Raw genomic sequence first — 25,766 nt, forward strand, 5'->3', positions numbered from 1 at the left:
CTCCCTGCCCCTGTACTCAAATCCCCTCGCTATGAAGGCCAACATGCCATTTGCTTTCTTAACCGCCTGCTGTACCTGCATGCCAACCTTCAATGACAACCCTCAATAGCAAGAACGTCCTTCCTCAGATTAGGAGATCAAAACTGAACATAATATTCCAGGCGAGGCTTCACCAAGGCCCTGTACAACTGCAGTAAGACCTCCCTGCTCCGATACTCAAATCCCCTAGCTATGAAGGCCAATATACCATTTGCCTTCTTCACCGCCTGCTGCACCTGCATGCCAACTTTCAATGACTGATGTACCATGACACCCAGGTCTCGTTGCACCTCCCCGTTTCCTAATCTGCCACCATTCAGATAATATTCTACCTTCATTTTTGTACCAAAGTGGATAACCTCATATTTATCCACATTATACTGCATCTGCCATGCAGTTGCCAACTCACCTAACTTGTCCAAGCCTCTTGGCGTCCTCCTCACAGCTCACACCGCCACCCAGCTGTGTCATCTGCAAACTTGGAGATATTACTCTCAATTCCTTCATCTAAATCATTGATGTATATTGTAAAGTGCTGGGGTCCCAGCACTGAGCCCTGCAGCACCCCACTAGTCACTGCCTACCATTCTGAAAAAGACCCGTTTATCCCAACTCTCTGCTTCCTGTCTGCCAACCAGTTTTCTATCCACGCCAATACATTACCCCCAATACCATGTGCTTTAATTTTGCACACCAATCTCTTGTGTGGGACCTTGTCAAAAGCCTTTTGAAAGTCCAAATACACCACATCCACTGGTTCTCCCTTGTCCACTCTATTAGTTAAATCCTCAAAAAATTCCAGAAGATTTGTCAAGCATGATTTCCCTTTCATAAATTCATGCTGACTTGGACCGATCCTGTCACTGCTTTCCAAATGCGCTGCTATTTCATCTTTAATAATTGATTCCAACATTTTCCCCACTACTGATGATGTCAGGCTATAATGTCCCGTTTTCTCTCTTCCTCCTTTTGTAAAAAGTGGTGTTACATTAGCTACCCTCCAGACCATAGGAACTGATCCAGAGTCCAGTATTGGAAAATGATCACCAATCATCCAATATTTCTAGGGCCACTTCCTTAAGTACTCTGGGATGCAGACCATCAGGCCCTGGGGATTTATCGGCCTTCAATCCCATCAATTTCCCTACCACAATTTCCTGATTAATAAGGATTTCCTTCAGTTCCTCCTTCTCACTCGACCCTCGGTCCCCTAGTATTTCCAGAACGATATTTGTGTCTTCCTTCGTGAAGACAGAACCAAAGTATTTCTTCAATTGGTCTGCCATTTCTTTGTTCTCCGTTATAAATCCACCTGATTCTGACTGCAAGGGACCTATGTTTGTCTTCACTAATGTTTTTCTCTTCACATATCTATAGAAGCTTTTGCAATCAGTTTTTATGTTCCCAGCAAGCTTCCTCTCATACTCTATTTCCCCCCTCCTAATTAAACCCTTTGTCCTCCTCTGCTGAATTCTAAATTTCTCCCAGTTCTCAGGTTTGCTGCCTTTTCAACCAATTTATACTGCCTCTTCCTTGGATTTAACACTATCCCTAATTTCCCTTGTTAGCCACAGTTGAGCCACCTTCCCCGTTTTATTTTTACTCCAGACAGGAATGTACAATTGTTGTAGTTCATCCATGTGATCTTTAAATGTTTGCCATTGCCTATCCACCGTCACCCTTTCAGTATCATTCGCCTGTCTATTCTAACTAACTCACGTCTCATACCATCCAAGTTAACTTTCCTTAAGTTTAGGACCCTAGACTCTGAAGTAACTGTGTCACTCTCCATCTTAATGAAGAATTCTACCCTATTATGGTCACTCTTCCCCAAGGGGCCTCGCACAACAAGATTGTTAATTAGTCCTTTCTCATTACACATCACCCAGTCTAGGTTGGCCAACCCTCTAGTTGGTTCCTCGGACATATTGGTCTAGAAAACCATCCCTAATACACTCCAGGAAATCATCCTCCACCGTACTGCTACCAGTTTGGTTAGCCCAATCAACATGTAGATTAAAGTCGCCCATGATAACTGCTATACCTTTATTGCATGCATCCCTAATTTCTTGTTTGATGCTGTCCCCAACTTCACTACTACTGTTGGGTGGTCTGTACACAACTCCCACTAACGTTTTCTGCCCTTTGGTATTCCGCAGCTCCACCCATACAGATTCCACATCATCCAAGCTAATGTCCTTCCTTACTATTACGTTAATTTCTTCCCTAACCAACAACGCTACCCACCTCCTTTTCCTTTCTGTCTATCCTTCCTGAATATTGAATACCCCTGGATGTTGAATTCCCAACCTTGGTCACCCTGGAGCCATGTCTCCGTAATCCCAATTATATCATATTCGTTAATAGTTGCCTGCACAGTTAATTCGTCCACCTTATTCCTAATACTCCTCGCATTGAGGAACAGAGCCTTCAGGCTTGTCTTTTTAACACACTTTGTCCCTTTAGACTTTTGCTATAATGTGGCCCTTTTTGATTTTTGCCTTGGGTTTCTCCGCCCTCCACTTTTACTTTTCTTCTTTCTATCTTTTGCTTCTGCCCCCATTTTACTTCCCTCTGCATAGGTTCCCATCCCCCTGCCGTATTAGTTTAACTCCTCCCCAACAGCACTAGCAAACACTCCCCCTAGGACATTGGTTCCGGTCCTGCTCAGGTGTAGACTGTCCGGTTTGTACTGGTCCCATCTCCCCTAGAACCGGTTCCAATGCCCCAGGAATTTGAATCCCTCCCTTCTGCACCACTCCTCAAGCCACGTATTCATCTGAGCTATCCTGCAATTCCTACTCTGACTTGCACGTGGCACTGGTAGCAATCATGAGATTACTACCTTTGAGATCCTGCTTTTTCATTTAACTCCTAGCTCCCTAAATTCGTCTTGTAGGACCTCATCCCGTTTTTTTACCTATATCGTTGGTACCTATATGCACCACGACAACTGGCTGTTCACCCTCCCTCTTCAAAATGTCCCTGCAAATTTTTCTCCAAGTACTTATCTAATTCTGTTTTCAAGGCTACTAGTGTGCCTGTATCCACCACCCTATCAGGCAGTGCATTCCAAATCCTAACCACTCGTTGCGTACATTTATTTTCCCTCATGTCGCCTCTGGTTCTTTTGCCAATCACCTTAAATCTAGGCCCTCTGGTTATCGACCCTTCAGCCAATGGAAACAGTTTCTCTTTATTTACTCTAACATAGAAAGTAGGTGCAGGAGTAGGCCATTCGGCCCTTCAAGCTTGCACCACCATTCAAGAAGATCATGGCTGATCATGGAACTTCAGTACCCCGTTCCTGCTTTCTCTCCATTCCCCCTGATCCCTTTAGCCGTAAGGATCACATCTAACACTCTTTTGAATATATCTAACGAACTGGCCTCAACAACTCTCTGCGGTAGAGAATTCTACATGCCCACAACTCTGAGTGAAGAAGTTTCTCCTCATCTCGGACCTAAATGGCTTACCCCTTACCCTTAGACTGTGACTCCTGGTTCTGGACTTCCCCAACATCGGGAACATTCTTCCTGCATCTAACCTGTCCAATCCCGTCAGAATTTATATGTTTCTATGAGATCCCCTCTCATTCTTCTAAATTCCATTGAATACAAGCCTAGTCGATCTAGTCTTTCTTCATATGTCAGTCCTGTCATCCCAGGAATCAGTCTGGTAAACCTTCACTGCACTCCCTCAGTAGCAAGAGCTTCCGTCCTCAGATTAGACGACCAAAACTGAACACAATATTCCAGGTATGGCCTTACCAAGGACCTGTACAACTGCAGTAAGACCTCCCTGCTCCTATACTCAAATTCTCTCGCTATGAAGGCCAATGTGCCATTTGCCTTCTTCTCTATGTAAACCCTTCATAATTTTAAACACCGCTATCAAATCTCCTCTTAACCTTCTCTGCTCTGAGAACAACCCCAGCTTCTCCAGTCTAGCCAAGTAACTGAAGTCCCTCATCCCTGGAACCATTCTAATAAATCTCTTCTGAACCCTCTCCAAAGCCTTCACGTCTGTCCTAAAGTGCGGTGCCCAGAATTGGACACAGTACTTCAGCTGGGGCCAAACTAGTGTTTTATCGAGGAATAATAAAAATATTTGAACTTTATGACCAAACACACAATTAAAAATATCCAAGCTCAAAATATGTTTTGTCATTAATTTTCAACACAGTTTCACTTTCCCTGCCCAACCAGAAAGCTTTCAACATAAGCAGACCAAAGCTTAACATTCATTCCTTGGTACAGCCGTGGTACTCTGGGAGCTGCTCACTCCTGGACTTGTCCTGAGTGAGCAGGTCCCAGTTACAGCAATAGCAAGGGCAGTACAATAACAGAAGTTTACAGCACTGAAGGAGGCCATTTCAGCCCATCATATCTGCGCTGGCCGACCAAGAGTAATCCAGCCTAATCCCACTTTCCAGCTCTTGGTCCGTAGCCCTGTAGGTTACGGCACTTCAAGTGCACATCCAAGTACTTTTTAAATGTGGTGAGGGTTTCTGCCTCTACCACCCTTTCAGGAAGTGAGTTCCAGACCCCCACCACCCTCTGGGTGAAGAAATTTTCCCTCAATTAATAAATGACAGTACCTTAGGGCTGGGACAAGTGAAAGTTCCTCCTACTACTGTTCACCTGGAGTCCTGTGCAAAGTTTTGGTCTCATTATCCGAGGAAGGATATTGTTGCCTTAGAGATGGTGCAACAAAGGTTCACTGGATTGATTCCTGGGATGAGGGGGCTGTCCTATGAGGAGAGAGTAGATTGGGTTTGTACTCTCTGGGGTTTAGATGAATGAGAGGTGATCTCATTGAAACATAGAAGGTTCTGAGGGGGATTGACAGGGTAGATGCTGAGAGGCTGTTTCCCCCGGGCTGGAGAGTCTAGAACTAGCGGGCATCATGTCAGGATAAGGGGTCAGTCATTTAAGATTGAGATGAGAAATTTCTTCACTCAGGAGGATTAGGATATTTTTGGCATTCTCTATCCCAGAGGGCTGTGGGTGCTGAATCGTTGAGTATATTCAAGGCTGAGATCGAAAGATTTTTGGACTCTCGGGGAATCAAAAGATATGGGGAGCGGGCGGGAAAGTGGAGTTGAGATTGAAGATCAGCCATGATTTTATTGAATGGCGGAGCAGGCTCGAGGGGACATGTGATCTACTCCTGCTCCTAATTCTAATGTCTGTCACACAAACGAACCGGGGGCTGGGGGGGAAACCATTCAGCCCCTCTAGCCTGTTCCGCCAGTGTATTAGATGGTGGCTGATTGTTACTTCAACTGGAGATGATCTGGAGCAAGAGACGAGCTGTTATACGAAACACACAGTAACAGCAAATTATAGATTAGCCATCCTCATAGATGAGCACACATACCCTCAATTTTTATTTTATTTTAAATGTGTTAATAAAAACATAAGTCCTCTCTTTTGGCCCAGGTTTGCAAGCTGTGCTCAGATCAGTGCGAAGCCAATGACAGGACAGTTCCAGCATCTTTCATTCACACGTCAGCCTAGTGTTACAGTACCTGCCAAGTGGCTTGATCACACCGCTTTTGCATAATGAAAGCTGACTGCTTGAAAAGTAGCTTTCTCGCAACAGGAGAGTTCATGAAACGGACAGGCTGCAATAAAGTTTTAGAGCTTCAGAAACAACATGAGCAGGAATGAGGTGTTGCGGACAAAGCAGTTCGATTATGAGGGGGCTCGACAAGGTGGATGCAGAGAGGATGTTTCCACTGATGGGGGAGACTAGAACTAGGGGGCATGATCTTAGAATAAGGGGCCGCCCATTTAAAACTGAGATGAGGAGGAATGTCTTCTCTCAGAGGGTTGTAAATCTGTGGAATTCACTGCTTGAGAGCTGTGGAAGCTGGGTCATTGAATATATTTAAGACAGAGATAGACAGTTTATTAACCGATAAGGGAATAAGGGTTATGGGGAGCGGGCAGAGAAGTGGAGCTGAGTCCATGATCAGATCAGCCATGATCTTATTAAATGGCAGAGCAGGCTCGAGGGGCCACATGGCCTTCTCCTGCTCCTATTTCTTATGCTGTTATTAAACGTACGCTGCACAAACACACATGATAAAATGTCACCACGGGCTGGTTCCAGATATCAAACTTTTCTTTCTCCTTTCTTTAACCACCTTGGGACGTTTTCCTACCATGTTGGTTAAGGTCCTGACTCTTGTTGGGATGCATACCTCCACCAAAAGCTGCTCTGGCACTTTTGTAAAAGAAAAAAAAGACTTGCATTTATATAGCGTCTTTCACAACCACCGGACCTCCCACCACGTCGCAACACGCTTTACGGCCAATGAAGTATTTTTGAAGTATGATCACTGTTGCAACGTCAGAACGCGGCTGCCTATTCGCGCACAGCATGCTCCCACCAACAACAATGTCCAGGTGATCTATATTTTAGTGATGTTGACTGAGGTATAAAATATTGGCCAGGACACCGGGAAGAACACCTCTGCTCTTCTTCAAAATTGTGCCGTGGGATCTTTTACAAATGGGAGAGTGGGCGGGGATTCGGTTTTACATCAGAAGACGGCACCTTCAACAGTGCGGTGCTCTCTCAGCACCGCACGGGAGTGTCAGCGTAGATTTTTGTGCTCAAGTCCCTGGAATGGGATCTGAACCCGCAACCTTCTGACTCAGAAGCGAGGGTGCTACGCACTGAATCACGGCTGACACAAAGCAATGGCAACTCGTGTGTTTGTAATTCCTATTTTCTGCCTTTTCTCCACATCACTCATCTGCCTTGTTTCCCACATAAGTATCTATCTCCCTTTTAAACCTGCTGATTGATTTTGAAGCCATGGCCCGAAGACACTGCATTTCACTTACAATCCTTGAAGTGAAGAAAATTTTCCTGCAATCACGATTAACTGATTTAGCTTGAATTTCCATAATTAAGTCTCCTTGTTCATATTCCCCTACTAGTGAGAAGTTGTTCCTCATTTACCCGAGCAATTCCCTTTGTTATTTTCCACACCTCAATCAAACCCACCTCTTAATCTCCTCACCCGTGTCACTCCTCGTAATTTAGTCCCTGCATGCTGGGGTCATCCTGCAAGGGCAGTAGACAACTCCTACGGTGGGCTCTCAAACCTGCACACAATACTTCAAATACTGGAAATGCACAACAGGTCAGTCTGTATCCGTAAAGAGAAAAAAAACAGGATTATGGTGTTTCTGATGTCGACGGTGGAGCAGGCTCGAAGTGCCATATGGCCTCACCCGTTTCTAATTCTTATGTTCTCGGAACACCCAGAAACATCATAATCTGTCTTTTCTTGTTACCTATGCTGATTGACTTACTGGGTATTTCCAGCAATTTCTGCTTTTGTTTTCAAGTGCGGTTGATCAGAGCCATGCGTAATTGCAGCAATACTCCCTTGCTTTTATATTCTAAAACTCTTTATGAAACTCATCATCCCATTAAATTTTAATTTTTTTTTTGCAACTGTAAGATGTGCAATTTGAATTCAGTTAATTAAATAAAAATGTTACAAAAAACTAGCATCATGAAACTACCAGATTGTCATAAACCCCCATCAGGTTCACTAATGTCCTTTAAGGGAGGAAATCTGCCGCCCTTACCCGGTCTGGCCGATATGTGACTCCAGACCCACAGCAATGTGGTTGACTCTTAACTATCTCAAAAGGACCAGCAAGGCCACGCAGTTTTAACAAACAGCTCGGAAAAGTAATACCAGATGGATCACCTTGCATCACGGACTGCAGCGGCTCAAGGCGGCGGCTCACCACCACCTTCAAGGGCAATTATGGATGGGCAATAAATGCCATGATTAATTTTTTTTTTAAAAAGATGACTTTTCACGACACTTAACTGGAACCCTAACGCCTCTGTGCACCACCAATGGGCTTTTCCACTTTCAATGCATTTCCATCTACTTTTCTTATATTTAGTGAAGTAAAGTGCCGCAGATATCATCAGTTTCTGGCTCCTCATCCAAGCTGCCATTCTGTGTGGACTTCGTCACTGTGGTTGACAACCTATTGTCAACCACAGTCATCAGGCGTGGGTAACACTCTCGCCCGAATCAGAAGGTCCATATTTACAAAAGGATATACTTGCTTTGGAAGCAGCTCAGAGAAGGTTCACTAGGTTGATTCCGGAGATGGGGGGATTGACTTGAGGAAAGGTTGAGTAGTTTAGGCCTCTGCTCATTGGAATTCAGAAGAATGAGGGGTGATCTTATCGAAACTACAAGATTGAAGGGTGGCTTGACAAGGTGGATGCAGAGAGGATGTTTCCACTGATAGGGGAGACGAGAACTCGGGGGCAAAATCTTAGAATAAGGGGCCGCCCATTTAAAACTGAGATGAGGAGAAATGTCTTCTCTCAGAGGGATGTGAATCTTTGGAGAGCTGTGGAGCTGGGTCATTGAATAAATTTAAGACAGAGATAGACAGTTTCTTAACCGATAAGGGACTAAGGAGTAATGGGGAGCGGGCAGGGAAGTGGACCCGAGTCCATGATCGGATTAAATGGCGGAGCTGGCTCGAGGGGCCGTATGGCTTACTCCTGCTCCTATTTCTTATGTTCTTGTGTAAGGTCGTGGGTTCAAGTCCCACTCCAGAGACTTGAGCACAAAAATCTAGGCGGACACTCAACTTCCAGTACTGAGGGAATGCTGCATTATCAGAGGTGCCGTCTTTCGGATGAGATGTTAAACCGAGGCCCCTCCCCTCGGTGCTCTCAGGCGGACACAAAAGATTCCCACTGCAGTATTCGAAGAAGAGCAAGGACGTTATCTCTGGTGCCCTGGCCAATATTTATCCCTCAAATCAACGTGACTAAAAACAGATGATCTGGTCATTATCACATTGCTGTTTGTGGGAGCTTGCTGTGCGCAAATTGGCTGCTGCTTTTCCTACATTACAACAGTGACTACACTTCAGTAAGTACTTCATTGGTTGTAAAGCACTTTGGGCCATCCTGAGTTCGTGAAAGATGCTATATAAATGCAAGTCTTTCTTTTTTTTAAATATTGCACAGCCTAATCCTGTCCTCAAGCATGCTTTCCAACAGACAGTTGTTGGATTGCAAGAACACTGGCTGTGTTTTTTACCCTCTTCCTAACCAAGATCAGCTGACTGAATACAGACCAGGAACCAAACATAGACCTTCTAGTCTGTGCTACTCAGTACCACACCATGTAACTCAATGTAAAATATTCACTTTGTAATAATCACAATGAGCACAAGCCCATCCCATTCCAACCATAAGTTACCTAACATATTCCACAAACATTTTTCTGTACAATCTTCTGATTCAACAGATGGTGCATAAACTGAGATGGAGTGGATAGGAAGCACCTATTTCCCTTAACAGAGGGGTCAATAACCAGGGGGTAGATTTAAAGTAATTGGCAGGAGGATTGGAGCAGGGTTGAGCAGAAATATTTTCACCCAGAGGGTGGTGGGGGTCTGTAACTCACTGCCTGAAAGGGTGCTAGAGGCAGAAACCTTCATCGCATTTAAAAAGTACTTGGATATGCACCTGAAGTGCCGTAACCTACAGGGCTACGGACCAAGAGCTGGAAAGTGAGATTAGGCTGGATAGCTCTTGGTCAGCTGTCACAGACATGATGGGCCGAATGTGCAGTATATTTCTCTGATTCTATGCTTCAATGGAACTGACATACAATAGAAGCACAGTTATTGTCATCTCAAAGTGGATAAAATAGCAGCAACAAGTTTCAATTGAGTAAAGCTGTGGATATTTCAATGCCGCTATGAGGTCAGAACAGAGTAAGCAGAGGAGCTGATCGATATAAATAGCACTTCTTAAAACAAAAGTAGGATTTAGTACAATCAGAAAATACGGGAAATACTCAGCGGGTCAGGCAGCATCAGTGGAGAGAGAAACAGTTAACATTTCAGGTTGATGACAGTTAACGTTTCTCTCTCTACTGATACTGCTTGAACTGCTGAGTAGTTCCGGCATTTTCTGCTTTTTAAAAAAAAACACATTTCAGATCTCCAGCATTCACGGTATTTTGTTTACATATGTAGGATTAAGTAGTTTGCCTAGAGCATAACAGTTCCATTTTACACCACCTCAGGCTCCCCTTTGATTTAGTGGAGTTTTTGATTTGAGGGGGTGGAGGGGATGGCAGAAAGTGAAAAGGCAAAGAATACATAAAACCAAGCTTAAAGCCCCAATTGGGGTGCTCGCACGTGCAAGTTCCGCCGATTTATAGAAGAAAAATCACAAAAGTGTTTTAAAAAGAATCATAGAATGGTTGCTGCACAGATGGAGGCCATTCAGCCCATCGAGCCCGTGCCGGCTCTTTGTCCTTTCCACCCACCCAACTGTAGCCCTGCAATTTTTTTCCTTCAGATACTTATGCAATTCCCCCTTTTTATAGCCTACGCAGTTTGAGTCTGCCCCCAGCACCCACCTTTTTGGGGCAGCGTATTTGCAGATCCTAAACCCCATCCGACGTTTTTTTTTTTAAAAAAAGTCCCCCCCCCCCCTCGTGTTCCCCCTTTGGGGCAGGGGGTAATAATAACAAGAAAGGAATGCTGGAAAAAGATAGCAATCAGAAAAAGTGGGAATGAATGCTATCTTTTCCAGCAATCAATCAGAAAAGTGGGGATGGGAGGGAAGGATGTTTAAAAAGAACACAAGATGGTGAGCAAGAGTGTGTGTGGGGGGGGGGGGGGGGGGGGGAAAGAAAGTAAAAGGTGAGAAATATTTGGGATATGTTTTTCTGTGGAATGCACTTGTGTGTGTGGGGGGGGGGGAGTGTGAAGGGATACGAGGAGGCGCATGCGTGGTGTTTAGGGCACTAGATAGTGGCCAGTGCCGGGAGGTTTGTGTGTTGTTTGTATTTGGGGATATTTGCAGAGATTGTTCGCCGGCGGTCAGAAGCGGAGCAGGTTGTGGGGCAGTCCCCCCCCACCTCAGGGTTTGGCCGCCGATCCCAGGCAACAATGCCCGGTTACCATGGGGGGGGGGGGTGGGGGGAGATGCCAGAGCTTTCTTCACAACATTTACCTCGCAGCAAAAAAATAAAACCACACACACACACATTGTGGTTAGTTCTCTTCCCCCTCCCCCCCCCCCTCTCCCCCGCAAGTGGCTTTTTTTTCTTACCGGCCTTTTTGTTTTCCAGCGCCTCTTCCAGCTCGGGGAAGGTGAATTCGGGCAGCTCGAGCGAGGCGCCATAGCGCTCCAGGAACGAGCAGACAACGGCGAAGCTGGGCTGGGAGGCGACCGCCGCCATCTTAGTGTGGGAGGACCGAGGCCGCTCCTCCGCGATCCCGGCGTGCACCGCTGGGGGGGCCCGGGGGGAAGGGGAGAGCTGAGCAAAAAAGGGGGAAGGTCCTCCAGTATCCCGGCGTGCACCGCTAGCGCTGAGCCCCCCCACAAAAAAGGGGGAAGGTCCTCCAGTATCCCAGCGTGCACCGCTTAGTGGGCTGAGCAAGCAGGCAGCAGCAGCAGCAGCAGGAGGAGAAGGAGGTCCTCCAGTATCCCAGCGTGCAACGCTGAGTGGGCTGAGCAAGCAGGCAGCAGCAGGAGGAGAAGGAGGTCCTCCAGTATCCCAGCGTGCAACGCTTAGTGGGCTGAGCAAGCAGGCAGCAGCAGGAGGAGGAGGAGAAGGTCGTCCAGTATCCCGGCGTGCAACGCTCCCTTGCGCGCGCTAGAGATAAATAAATAGGCGGGGCTGCGCGCTGACCGCTGCGCTGAGGAGGAGGAGGAGGAGTCTGCCAGTATCCCGTCCTGCCCCGCAGACGTGTCGCCCGGGGCAACCGTTCCTCAGCAACCTTCCCAGGGAGTGAGCAGATAGTTTGGCTTAAAGTGAGTGAGCAATAGCAAAATAATAACCCCACCCCTTCAATATTTATTTTCTTTTTTAAAAACATTGTTAACCCTCAAGAAGAGTTCTGTTTTATTTTAACTCGGTGCAAGACCAGGAGGACATTCAGGTTTGGGCTGACAAGTGACATATAACAACAACTTATCAGAACATAAGAAATAGGAGCAGGAGTCGGCCATACAGCCCCTCGAGCCTGCTCCGCCATTTAATAAGATCACGGCTGATCTGATCATGGACTCAGCTCCACTTCCCCGCCCGCTCCCCATAACCCTTTACTCCCTTATCGCTCAAAAATCTGACCATCTCCACCTTAAATATATTCAATGACCCAGCCTCCACAGCTCTCTGGGGCAGCGAATTCCACAGATTTACAACCCTCTGAGAGAAGAAATTCCTCCTCATCTCAGTTTTAAATGGGCGGCCCCTTATTCTGAGATCATGCCCCCTAGTTCTAGTCTCCCCCATCAGTGGAAACATCCTCTCTGCATCCACCTTGTCGAGCCCCCTCATTACCTTATACGTTTCGATAAGATCACCTCTCATTCTTCTGAATTCCAATGAGTAGAGGCCCAACCTACTCAACCTTTCCTCATAAGTCAACCCCCCTCATCTCCGGAATCAACCGAGTGAACCTTCCTCTGAAGAGCCTCCAATGCAAGTATATCCTTCCTTGAATACGGAAACCCAAAGGTGTGACCTCACCAATACCCTGTACAGTTGTAGCAGGACTTCTCTGCGTTTATACTCTATCCCCCTTGCAATAAAGGTCAACATTCCATTTGCCTTCCTGATCACTTGCTGTACCTGTATACTAACTTTTTATGTTTCATGCACAAGGATCCCCAGGTTTCTCTGTACTGCAGCATTTTTTTCTGCCAAAGTGGATAACCTCACATTTTCCCACATTATACTCCCATCTGCCAAATTTTTGCCCACTCACTTAGCCTGTCTATATCCCTTTGCAGATTTTTTGTGTCCTCCTCACAAGTTGCTTTCCCACCCATCTTTGTATCATCAGCAAACTTGGCTACATTACATTCGGTCCCTTCATCAAATTCATTAATAGGTTTAGAGAGTGAGTTCCAGAGCTTGGGACCCAGGCAACAGAAGGCATAGCCACCGCTGGTTGAGCGATTATAATCAGGGATGCTCAAGAGGGCAGAATTAGAGGAGCACAGACATCCCGGGGGGTTGTGGGGCTGGAGAAGGTTACAGAGATAGGGAGGGGCGAGGGCCATGGAGTGATTTGAAAACAAGGAGGAGAATTTTGAAATCGAGGAGTTCCTTAACTGGGAGCCATTGTAGGTCAGCGAGCACAGTGGGTGATGGGTGAGCGGGACCTGGTGCGAGTTAGGACACGGGGCAGCTGAGTTTTGGATCACCGCTAGTTTACGGAGAGTAGAATGTGGGAGGCCAGCCAGGAGTGCGTTGGAATAGTCAAGTCTAGAGATAACAAAGGCATGGATGAGTATTTCAGCAGCGGATGAGCTGAGGCAGGGGCAGAGACGGGCGATGTTACGGAGGTGGAAATAGGAGGTCTTAGTTATACTGCGGATATGTGATCAAAAGCGCATTTCAGAGTCAAATATGACACCAAGGTTGTGAACAGTCTGGTTCAGCCTCAGACAGAAGTTGGGGAGAGGGATGGGATCAGTGGCTAGGGAACGGAAGACGACACCTCCCACAGTGCAGCAATGGGAGTGTCAGCTTAGAATTTTGTGCTCAAGTCTCTGGAGTGGGACTTGAACCCACAAACCTGACTCAGAGGCAAGGGTGCTACCCACTGAGTCACTGGCTGACACAGTTAAACTGAGATAGAAGTAGGTGATTTTTGCTGATAGAGAGGATACGAGGATGGAAGCTCAGTTCAGGGTCAATGAACATGCCGTGGTTGAGAAGCGGTCTGGTTCAGCCTGAGACGGTAACCGGGGAGGGAGATGGAATTGGGCAAAGGAGTAGAGTTTGCGGCGGGGAAGATGATAACTTCAGTCTTCCCAGCGTCTAACTGGAGGAAAATGCCAAGACTGGACGTGGGATAGCAGTCTGAAAATACAGAGGAAATGGAGCGGTCGAGAGAGGTGTTGGAGAGGTAAAGCTAGGTGTCATTAGTGTACATGTTGAAGCTAACTCCTTGGGGCCCGAACTTGGTGAAGGCCTCCATCCGCCCACGTGCTGCCCAAAGGACTGCCAATAGCCGGCGAAACCACCGTCACTCTGCAGAAGGCCATCAGCATCAGCCAGGCTTTCATAACCTCAAGCTGCAGCTCCAAGCAGATGATGACTCACTTTCGGGACTCAAACCCGGCAAGTACTGTAAATAGAATGGCACCTTTCACAGGCAGAACTGTTGAACGTGAATCTGCCCAGGGCAGAGCGTACAGGCCCCCCGAGTCCTTTAAATCAGAGTCCGCCGAGGGGTGCAAACGTAAGTCGAGTAGCAGCTTGCTGGCGTTGCGGAGGTAATCACAAGGCTCATCAGTGTCGGTTCAGAGACTATGTGCAAAGGCTGCAGCATAAAAGGCCACCTCCAGCGAATGTGCAAAAGAGCTGTGACTCACCACGTGGAAGAGGAGTCAGCAGATGGCTGTGAATCCAATGTGGATTACTAGGAGATGGCTAGAGAGGCAGCTCAGACCCAGGATGAAGTATATAGAGTATATACCTGCACCACAGATTTCAACCAGTGATAATGGAAGTTGAGATAAATGGCGTTCCAGTCTTCATGGAAGTGGACACGGGGGCGAGTCAGTCAGTAATGAGCCAGGACGCCTTTGAGAGGCTATGGAACGATCAAGCTGAACGACCCAAGCTGGTTCCAGTTCAGGCAAAGCTGCGCACCTACACCAAGGAACTGATATCAGTTGTTGGTAGTGCGGATGTAAGTGTATCCCATGATGGCGCGGTGCACAATTTACCATTGTGGATTGTTTCAGGTGATGGACCAACGCTACTTGGAAGAAGATGGATGGGGAAGATTCATTGGAACTGGGAAGACTTCATCCCTCCAGCGATTGATGCCCTCCGTGCTCAGAGGCAGAGCAAGCCCCCACCTTCGCCTGGACCAGGCACCGGAGAGCAGATCCGCACAGCTCCCGAGGCACATACTGCGTGGCGATGATCCGGCCAAGACGACCCGAACGCACCTTCCCGGTTTCAGTGGCAGGACTCCTGGGGAGGAAGATTGGATCCGGGGGCGCCTTCCCAGCTTCAGTGGCAGAATCCCTGGGAAAGAAGATCGCGGCAGTCGACATCATGGACAAGGAAAAGATGGCTTTCAAACCACGAGGTGTAACGCTAATGGAGCAACGACACATGGTTCCACGCAAGGAAGACGATTGGGGTAAAAGTAGTAAGGCCATTTTAAAGGAGGCCAGCAACCCCCCACTTTTGAATGAACTGCTTGAAATTGGTAACCAATGTAAAATCCAGCTGTAATGAGCAAAATTTTGTTGAGCAATTGTCGGGTGCATATTGCAATCAGCCAATGTAGTGGGCGAACACCTAACGGTCGTATACATGTCCAGCAGACTACGGGACCAGAACGATGTATCATAAAGTGTCCCCACAGCTGACAGAAGTAGACAAGCCGCAGAGTAAACGATCCCCGGAGAGCACAGGCACCGGTAGCGATACCCTGCCTCAGATCGATTTGACATTGCAGGCACCCGATAGCATGAACCGCCACAGGCCAGAAACAGTAAACTGCGCCTATGCTCGCAGTCGGCTACCATCGCCCACCACCCGGGTGGAAAAGGCGCAGCCCACAAACCCAGTCGCCACCACGGCAATGCCCAAGAGCAAAGGGTCACCCGCAATGGCTCCTCCGAACGGGACATGGACCAGCCAGGATCCCAAACTAGAGAGTGCTCAGAATGGTGCCCTCAAGGAAAGCGAGTCAACAGTCTCCTGCGAACAGCTAGACAAGACGAGGCAGCCCCACCGTCGCTTAGACAAAACGCTCACTCACTCAGACCGCTTCCCAGGGAGCAGCAGCGACACTGTGCAAATGAAAAGGACAGGGAGGTCACAGACACATCAGCTGTCTTTGGGCCTGCCCGACACTAGCCCTGAGCTCCGGCAACTCGAGCAAAATGAGCTCACCTCGCCCACAGACCCACCAGCATGGGGTGCGGCACCGCCATCAGACGATCCGGATCTCATCCGGCCGTGCTGGAACTAGACTGTCCTTGTGTACCTGTACGGATATACCTGTACTGATCATGTAAATGTACCACACAAAAAGAAACCCAACAAATGTACCAAGATGTAAATGTAAAACCCATGTGATGAACTTGAATGTAACTTGCATGTAATGGGTCATTAACATGATCTCTGTGTGGGGGGCAGGGGGACGGCAGGGGGAGAATGGAGTCGTCATGGACTCACAACCAGAAACCACGGGGACCTCCACTGGCAACAAATCTCACTACCAACCCACGAAAGCTAGAAGTGACCCTCCAATGGTCAACCAGGAAGAGCAAAGCCCAGGTCACCGTCAATGTACGAGTCAATTTGCATTAAAGACTTGGGTGGGGGGGGGGAAGTGATGTCATGTATGTAGACCATGTATACTAACTGTAAGGGGTAAGCCATTTAGGACCGAGATGAGGAGAAACTTCTTCACCCAGAGAGTGGTAAACCTGTGGAATTCTCTACCACAGGAAGTTGTTGAGGCCAATTCACTAAATATATTCAAAAAGGAGTTAAATGTAGTCCTTACTACTAGGGGGATCAAGCGATATGGCGAGAAAGCAGGAATGGGGTACTGAAGTTGCATGTTCAGCCATGAACTCATTGAATGGCGGTGCAGGCTCGAAGGGCTGAATGGCCTACTCCTGCACCTATTTTCTATGTTTCTATAGTCACATAAGGTGTGCCACCAGAGGGCACTACGGTGGGAGACCTGAGGATCACCTGCATAGGTGTGCAGGGCCCAGTATAAAAGGCTGCCCACTATGCTTGTGCCTCACTCTGGAGTTACAATAAATGGAACTAAGGTCACAACAGCTCAAGTTCAATACAAGACCTTGCGGAGTCATTCATAAGAGTATTAAAGACATAGCACTTTGGGCGGGATTTTCATCGCGCAGGTCCCTCGAGGGTCGGCGGGCGGCAAATCTGTGGCGTTCGTCGCCAATTTGGGCGGCATCGGGCGGGAGCTCTCGTTCTCGGCGGCAGAGGCGCTTGCCGCCCAAATTGCCGCCAAGGATGGAGTCGGGCCCAGGGAGGGTTGAAGAACTAAAAATAAAAAGCATCAAAAACAAAAAACAAATCTGAGGACTTTCAGGGGACCCCATCCAGGTAAGTCCCTGTAAAGAAATAATTTAAATAAACTTCACTTACCTGCTTTGCAGCATCTTCACACTGAGGGCAGAGTTGCCTGTACTCAGCGGCCCACTGCCGACTCCCGCCCACACCAATCCGGCATCTCGGCGGGCCGGGAGTCTACTTTTGCACCATCCGCTGACATCGGCGGGCGCTTCCCGACGGCTCTCCCATCCCGCCCGCTCCAGGCCACGTCGAAAGTGGCACTGGGCGGTTCGAGCCGAGGAATGTGGGCGGTAAGTTCTCCAATTTTGGCCCCCGTGTCTTTGGATGACGTCGCCAAGCGGCAGAATGTAGATGAGCAAGAGGAGGAATCCAACAATAGATCATGGGGGAATCCAGCAGTAATGGTGAGGAGCGGGAAGCGAAGCAAGTTTTTGTCTGAACTGAAACTGAATTGTTGGCCGGACAGGGACAAAGGGGGAGAGAAACATTACGCTAGAGCTCAAGTATTTGTTTAGAATTGAACTCCATTCAAAGAAAAGAAAGACTTGCATTTCTTTCGCTCCTTTCACTAACACCAGACGTCCCAAAGTACTTTCCAGCCAATGAAGTACTTTAGAAGTGTAGTTACTGTTGTAATGCAGGAAACGCGGACGCCAATTTGCGTACAGCAAGCTCCCACAACCAGCAATGTGATAATGACCCAGATAATCTGCTTTTGTTATTGTAATGTATATAATGACTTGAAAGACTTGTTACTGAAAGCTCACTCAGGTGCAAACCTGGTTCAACTTTATTCCCACCCAAAGTGCGCACATGACATGGTACTCGCTCTTGCATACCAGGGCCCGCGCACACACGCGTACAGCCCGATGACCTCCGACAGTGGCGCCCCTGGTGTCTAGTGGCTACAAGCATCAATACATGACAGTTATGTTGATTGAAGGATAAATATTGGCCAGGATGTTGAGGAGAACTCCCCTCATCTTCTTTGCAAATAGCGCCATGGAATCTTTTCTCTCCACCAGAGAGAGCAGACAGGGTCTCGGTTTAATGCCTCAGAAAGAAGATTAATGCCACTCCAGCTTTATACAAATATAGAACTGGGGTGGGGGAGGAGGAGGGACTTCTATTTATAAGTCAGATTTTCAGTGCCTGGTTTGCATTTTAAGCCAGAAGAGTTTCCTGATGGCTTGCTCAAAACTGGTTGGAAACAGTCTTATATTTAACACAGTAAAGTTGTTTTCTATTATTTAGAAGAATAAAGTTATGTTTTGTTTCTTTCACTTGCTAAATTTCTCCCTCCCTGTCCTGAAGTTGTTGACTCCTTGCTGGGGTACAGTTCTTTTGCTGTGAGATGACCTCCAATATCGTGCACAAGCAGCTGTGACATTTTGAAGGTTGTGGGTTCGAGTCCCACTCCTGACTTGAACACAAAAATCTAGGCTGAGGGAGCCCTGCACTGTCAGAGTTGCCGTCTTTCAAGCTGACTGCCCTCTCAGGCGGACGTAAAAGATTCTACGGCCACTATTTCAAAGAAAAGCAGGGGAGTTCTCCCCGGTGTCCTGGCCAATATTTATCCCTCGATCACCATCTTAAAAAAAAGATTCTTTGTTTGTGGGAGCTTGCTGTACGTAAGTTGTCTGCCGTGTTTCCTACATTATAACAGTGACTACACTTCCAAACAGTGCTTCATTGGCTGTAAAGCGCGTTGGGATGTGCGGTGGTCATGAAAGGCGCTATAGAAATGCAAGTCTTTCCTTTTAATTATTCATGAGCAGAGATGACAACAGTTATTCTGTTTGAGAGTGGGGTCCATCACAGCCTAGCCCATATCTCCTCTTCAGACGCATTTTCACCAAGGTTGCTAAATGGCAACGCAAAGAAGAAAGACTTGCATTTATGTAACGCCTTTCACCGCCTCAAGATGTCCCACAGCCAATTAAGTTCTTTTGAAAGGATAATGCAGAAAACGCAGCGGGCCATTTGCACACATCAAGCTCCCACAGTGTGATGATGAGCAGATTTAAAGTAATTGGTAGAAGGATTAAAGGGGAGTTGAGAAACATAGAAAATAGGTGCAGGAGCAGGCCATTCGGCCCTTCGAGCATGCACAGCCATTCATAGAAAACATCGAAAATAGGTGCAGGAGTAGGCCATTCGGCCCTTCTCGCCTGCACCGCCATTCAATAAGATCATGGCTGATCATTCACCTCAGTACCCCTTTCTTGATTTCTCTCCATACCCCTTGATCCCTTTGGCCGTAGCGGCCATATCTAACTGCCTTTTGAATATATCTAACGAACTGGCCTCAACAACTTTCTGCGGTAGAGAATTCCACAGGTTAACCACTCTCTGAGTGAAGAAGTTCCTCCTCATCTCGGTTCTAAATGGCTTACCCCTTATTCTTAGACTGTGACCCCTGGTTCTGGAACTCACCAGCAACAGGAACATTCTTCCTGCCTCTGACCCGTCCAATCCCATCAGAATTGTATATGTTTCTATGAGATCCCCTCTCATTCTTCTAAACAAGCCCAGCTGATTCAGTCTCTCCTCATATATCAGTCTTACAATCGGGGGAATCAATCTGATGAACCTTCGCTGCACTCCCTCAATAGCAAGAACGTGCTTCCTCAGATTAGGGGACCAAAACTGAAGACAATATTCCAGGTGTGGCCTCACCAAGGCTCTGTACAACTGCATTAAGACCTCCCTGCTCCTATACTCAAATCCTCTAGCTATGAAGGCCAACATGCCATTTTCCACCTTCACCGCCTGCTGTACCTGCATGCCAAACTTCAATGATTGATGTACCATGACACCCAGGTCTCGTTGCACCTCCCCTTTTCCTAATCTGTCATCATTCAGATAATATTCTGTTTTCCTGTTTTTGCCACCAAAGTAGATAACCTCACATTTATCCACATTATACTGCATCTGCCATGCATTTGCCCACTCACCTAACCTGTCCAAGTCACCCTGCAGTCTCTTAGCGTCCTCCTCGCAGCTCACACCGCCACCCAGTTTAGTGTCATCTGCAAACGTCGAGATATTACATTCAATTCCTTCATCTAAATCATTGATGTATATTGTAAATAGCTGGGGTCCCAGCACTGAACCTTGTGATACCCCAGTAGTCACTGCCTGCCATTCTGAAAAGGACCCGTTTATTCCGACTCTCTGCTTCCTGTCTGCCAACCAGTTCTCTATCCACATCAATACTTTACCCCCAATACCCTCTGCTTTAATTTTGCACACTAATCTCTTGTGTGGGACCTTGTCAAAAGCCTTTTGAAAGTCTAAATACACCACATCCACTGGTTCTCCCTTGTCCACTCTGCTAGTTACATCCTCAAAAAATTCTCGAAGATTTGTCAAGCATGATTTCCCTTTCATAAATCCATGCTGACTTGGACCGATCCTGTCACTGCTTTTCAAATGCGCTGCTATTTCATCTTTAATAATTGATTCCAACATTTTCCCCACCACCGATGTCAGGCTAACCGGTCTATAATTCACCATTTTCTCTCTCCTTTTTTAAAAAGTGGTGTTGCATTAGCTACCCTCCAGTCCATTGGAACTGATCCAGAGTCGATCGACTGTTGGAAAATGATCACCAATGCATCAACTATTTCTAGGGCCACTTCCTTAAGTACTCTGGGATGCAGCCTATCAGGCCCTGGGGATTTGAGGAGAATGTTTTTCACCCAGAGTGTGATGGGGTCTCGAACTCGCTGCTTGAAAGGGTGGTAGAGGCAGAAACCCTCACCATATTTAAAAAGTAATTGGATGTGCACAGGGCTACGGACCAAGAGCTGGAAAGTGGGATTAGGATGGGTGGTTCTTTGTCAGCCGGCACGGACACGATGGGCTGAATGTCCTCTTGTGCTGTAAATTTCTATGATTCCATGATCTGTATTATTGATGTTGATTGAGGGATAAACATGGGTCAGGTCACCGGGAAGAACTTTCCGACTCTTCCTCAAAACATTTCATGTGAGAGAGCGGAGGGAGCCTATTGTGTTCCTAACACAGATGAGACTGCACACAGGGAGGTTAAAGTAACGGTGACCTCAGTCTTTATTAAGACACTCCAGAGTCAGGAACAGACCTTAGGGGCCAGCTTATATACAGTGCTCCCAAGGGATGCTGGGATCCCTTGGGACTTCAGGGGGTGCGCTCCCTGGTGGCGGAACATGGGAGTGCATGCTTTACAGATACACAACATCACTCCCCCCCCCCCCCCCAAAGTCAAAGTGAAAACTATTTACAAGGGAGCCTTTCTTTCGCTGGTGGACCGCATCAGTACAAATGTCTGTTCTGGTGTGTTGGCTGTGCCCTCGCTGGGCTGGCGTCTTGTTTGCCCTGCAGGTCTGCTGGGTGAGCCTGGCCTTACTGGGCTGTTGGGCGTGATGAGTTAAATTTCCTGGTCCGGGGTGGTGTCGTTGATCCTTTGGGTGTGTGTTGTGGGCTCGAAAAAGGTAGTGTCTGCTGTGGATTGTTCAGGGCAGTCTGTGAACCGCAGCCTCGTTTGGTCCAGGTGCTTTCAGCAAATTTGTCCATTGTCTAGTTTGACTACAAACACCCTACTCCCTTCTTTAGCTATCATTGTGCCCGCGATCCACTTGGGACCATGTCCATTGTTTAGCACATACACAGGGCCATTCAGATCACCGTGACACAGTGGCGCGGCCATCATTTACATTTTGTTGCTGCCGCCTGCTCTCTACCTGATCATGCAGGTTGGGGTGAACCAGCGAGAGTCTGGCTTTAAGTGTCCTTTTCATGAGTAGCTCAGCCGGGGGCACCCCTGTGAGCGAGTGGGGTCTCGTGCGGTAGCTGAACAGTACTCGGGACAGTGTCAAAATCCCGACTCTCAATATACGACTCTAACACAATCAGCTCCGGTAGATATTCCTTTAATAAGCTTTACTTGCAGCAAGGAAGAGTCTCACTCAGTCAAAGGCTAAGCGACGACTCCCAATATGGTACAGTTTCACAAGGTATTTATACAGTAAAAAAACAAGTTATGGTTCCATCCTGTGTATTGGTTCTGCCTTTGCAGTCAGCGAAAACAAATAAAGAGTTAATGATTACCACATCCTTGTCTTGACATTTTTCCCAAATGTCTCCTTTGTCAGTGTTTTTGGTGGGCCAATCAGCAATAACTTGATTAGGGTGTGATAATGTGCTATCACCGGCTTTGCATTGTTTTAGGATTGTCCAGTTTCCTGGCCAGTTATTTGGGCCCATGATTTCCATAGTGGTTGATTGGGTACTTGGCTTCTTGCATATTATGGATAAGTTCTGTACAAGAGATAATGGCTGGTAATTTGATTATCTCTTAGGGGGTGAATTGGTACTGCATCTTTAAAATCTTTATCCAGCCCTTCTAAGGTCTGGTATAGCAACAGACTATTGATAATACAGGGGAGCACAATGGATGGTACTTATCTCAGCAGGACAGTCTTTCTGTTGTCTGGTGGCTATTAATCAGCTGTCAGCAGTTTCAGTCAAGGTTAGCATGTTTATGCAAACACACTGTCTGTTGCAGAAGTTTCTAGCAGGACCAGGACTCCATTTTGTTTTATGGCAACTTTAAAAATACATTTCCACATTCCCCCCTTTTCCATTCTAATCCATTCTAATCTTACATTGTCTTTCTATTTCCATTTCCACACAAGAACCTTCAGTAGTTGTTGCTACCATAACTCTAGCAGTGGTCTTGGTAACACTGTTTTTCCCAACCTGGCACAGCAACACTTAACTAAGACAAACAAAAGATATAGGGCGAAGACTATCAGCAAGAATATGATCAAACCCTGTACCAAAGATCTCCCTAGGGATCCCAACCATCCCGATGCCCAATCCCATAAGGTGGTAACGTCCTGGCCGATAGTCTGTTTGTACTCTATTACCTTTTTCCTAATATATTCAGCTAGACTGCTGATCTCTTCTGACTTATCCGGTATATACGTACAGCATTCTTCACCAATTAACACGCATGTCCCTCCTTCTTTGGCTATGAGATAATCTAAGGCCATACGATTTTGGAGAGCCACTGTTCGAATGGCTACCATTTAGTCATTCACTCCTTCGAAGGCTTGGGAAGTTGCATTGGCTACTGATTCTACTAAATTAGCCAGTTCCCGAAATTGCCATTCGTTTGATGCTATTCCGTAGGGTGGTATCATTACCCTGAATATTCCATTTAACCATGTCAAATCCCGTTTAAGTCTATGACTTCCACGGGCATCCCTTAGAGTCTTTGTTGTCCTAATAAAGGGTACCACATATCCTAAGTAACTGGTCCCTGTCCAGTTGGCTGGTAACCATGGGTAGGCTTTATGGCCACAAATAAAGTAAGTGCAATTATAGGACGTCATTAGGATGGAGAATGAAACAGTAAATTCAGAGACCATGGTCCAGAACTTAAAGAAGGGTAACTTTGAAGGTATGAGGCGTGAATTGGCTAGGATAGATTGGCGAATGATACTTAGGGGGTTGACTGTGGATGGGCAATGGCAGACATTTAGAGACCGCATGGATGAATTACAACAATTGTACATTCCTGTCAGGCGTAAAAATAAAAAAGGGAAGGTGGCTCAACCGTGGCTATCTAGGGAAATCAGGGATAGTATTAAAGCCAAGGAAGTGGCATACAAATTGGCCAGAAATAGCAGCGAACCTGGGGACTGGGAGAAATTTAGAACTCAGCAGAGGAGGACAAAGGGTTTGATTAGGGCAGGGAAAATGGAGTACGAGAAGAAGCTTGCAGGGAACATTAAGGTGGATTGCAAAAGTTTCTATAGGTATGTAAAGAGAAAAAGGTTAGTAAAGACAAACGTAGGTCCCCTGCAGTCAGAATCAGGGGAACAAAGAAATGGCAGACCAATTGAACAAGTACTTTGGTTCGGTATTCACTAAGGAGGATACAAACAACCTTCCGGATATAAAAGGGGTTAGAGGGTCTAGTAAGGAGGGGGAACTGAAGGAAATCTTTATTAGTCGGGAAATTGTGTTGGGGAAATTGATGGGATTGAAGGCCGATAAATCCCCAGGGCCTGATGGACTGCATCCCAGAGTACTTAAGGAGGTGGCCTTGGAAATAGCGGATGCATTGACAGTCATTTTCCAACATTGACTCTGGATCAGTTCCTATGGAGTGGAGGGTAACCAATGTAACCCCACTTTTTAAAAAAGGAGGGAGAGAGAAAACGGAATTATAGACCGGTCAGCCTGACCTCAGTAGTGGGTAAAATGATGGAATCAATTATTAAGGATGTCATAGCAGTGCATCTGGAAAATGGTGACATGATAGGTCCAAGTCAGCATGGATTTGTGAAAGGGAAATCATGCTTGACAAATCTTCTGGAATTTTTTGAGGATGTTTCCAGTAAAGTGGACAAAGGAGAACCAGTTGATGTGGTATATTTGGACTTTCAGAAGGCTTTCGACAAGGTCCCACACAAGAGATTAATGTGCAAAGTTAAAGCACATGGGATTGGGGGTAGTGTGCTGACGTGGATTGAGAACTGGTTGTCAGACAGGAAGCAAAGAGTAGGAGTAAACGGGTACTTTTCAGAATGGCAGGCAGTGACTAGTGGGGTGCCGCAAGGTTCTGTGCTGGGGCCCCAGCTGTTTACATTGTACATTAATGATTTAGACGAGGGGATTAAATGCAGTATCTCCAAATTTGCGGATGACACTAAGTTGGGTGGCAGTGTGAGCTGCGAGGAGGATGCTATGAGGCTGCAGAGTGACTTGGATAGGTTAGGTGATTGGGCAAATGCATGGCAGATGAAGTATAATGTGGATAAATGTGAGGTTATCCACTTTGGTGGTAAAAACAGAGAGACAGACTATTATCTGAATGGTGACAGATTAGGAAAAGGGAAGGTGCAACGAGACCTGGGTGTCATGGTACATCAGTCATTGAAGGTTAGCATGCAGGTACAGCAGGCGGTTAAGAAAGCAAATGGCATGTTGGCCTTCATAGCGAGGGGATTTGAATACAGGGGCAGGGAGGTGTTGCTACAGTTGTACAGGGCCTTGGTGAGGCCACACCTGGAGTATTGTGTACAGTTTTGGTCTCCTAACTTGAGGAAGGACATTCTTGCTATTGAGGGAGTGCAGCGAAGATTCACCAGACTGATTCCCGGGATGGCGGGACTGACCTATCAAGAAAGACTGGATCAACTGGGCTTGTATTCACTGGAGTTCAGAAGAATGAGAGGGGACCTCATAGAAACGTTTAAAATTCTGACGGGTTTAGACAGGTTAGATGCAGGAAGAATGTTCCCAATGTTGGGCAAGTCCAGAACCAGGGGTCACAGTCTAAGGATAAGGGGTAAGCCATTTAGGACCGAGATGAGGAGAAACTTCTTCACCCAGAGAGTGGTGAACCTGTGGAATTCTCTACCACAGAAAGTAGTTGAGGCCAATTCACTAAATATATTCAAAAGGGAGTTAGATGAAGTCCTTACTACTCGGGGGATCAAGGGTTATGGCGAGAAAGCAGGAAGGGGGTACTGAAGTTTCATGTTCAGCCATGAACTCATTGAATGGCGGTGCAGGCTAGAAGGGCTGA

The 25,766-nt window shown here is 46.8% G+C and overlaps 2 protein-coding genes across 2 annotated transcripts in view; one reads left to right on the forward strand and one right to left on the reverse strand.

Moving 5' to 3' along the window:
• The window catches only part of rsf1a (remodeling and spacing factor 1a), a 137,503-nt gene extending 126,038 nt beyond the window's left edge, over positions 1-11,465 (reverse strand). The window contains exon 1 of the mRNA XM_070892568.1: positions 11,185-11,465. Coding sequence (XP_070748669.1) covers positions 11,185-11,314 — 130 coding nt within the window. The 5' untranslated portion in view covers positions 11,315-11,465. The remainder of the gene's footprint in view (positions 1-11,184) is intronic.
• A 152-nt stretch (positions 11,466-11,617) lies between these two features.
• Positions 11,618-25,766, forward strand: part of aamdc (adipogenesis associated, Mth938 domain containing) — a 68,682-nt gene continuing 54,533 nt past the window's right edge. Inside the window, exon 1 of the mRNA XM_070891659.1 lies at positions 11,618-11,889. The gene's annotated coding sequence lies outside the window, so the exon portion shown is untranslated. The remainder of the gene's footprint in view (positions 11,890-25,766) is intronic.

The sequence above is a fragment of the Pristiophorus japonicus genome, chromosome 10, assembly GCF_044704955.1.
Source record: "Pristiophorus japonicus isolate sPriJap1 chromosome 10, sPriJap1.hap1, whole genome shotgun sequence".
Classification (NCBI taxonomy): Eukaryota; Metazoa; Chordata; class Chondrichthyes; family Pristiophoridae; genus Pristiophorus; species Pristiophorus japonicus.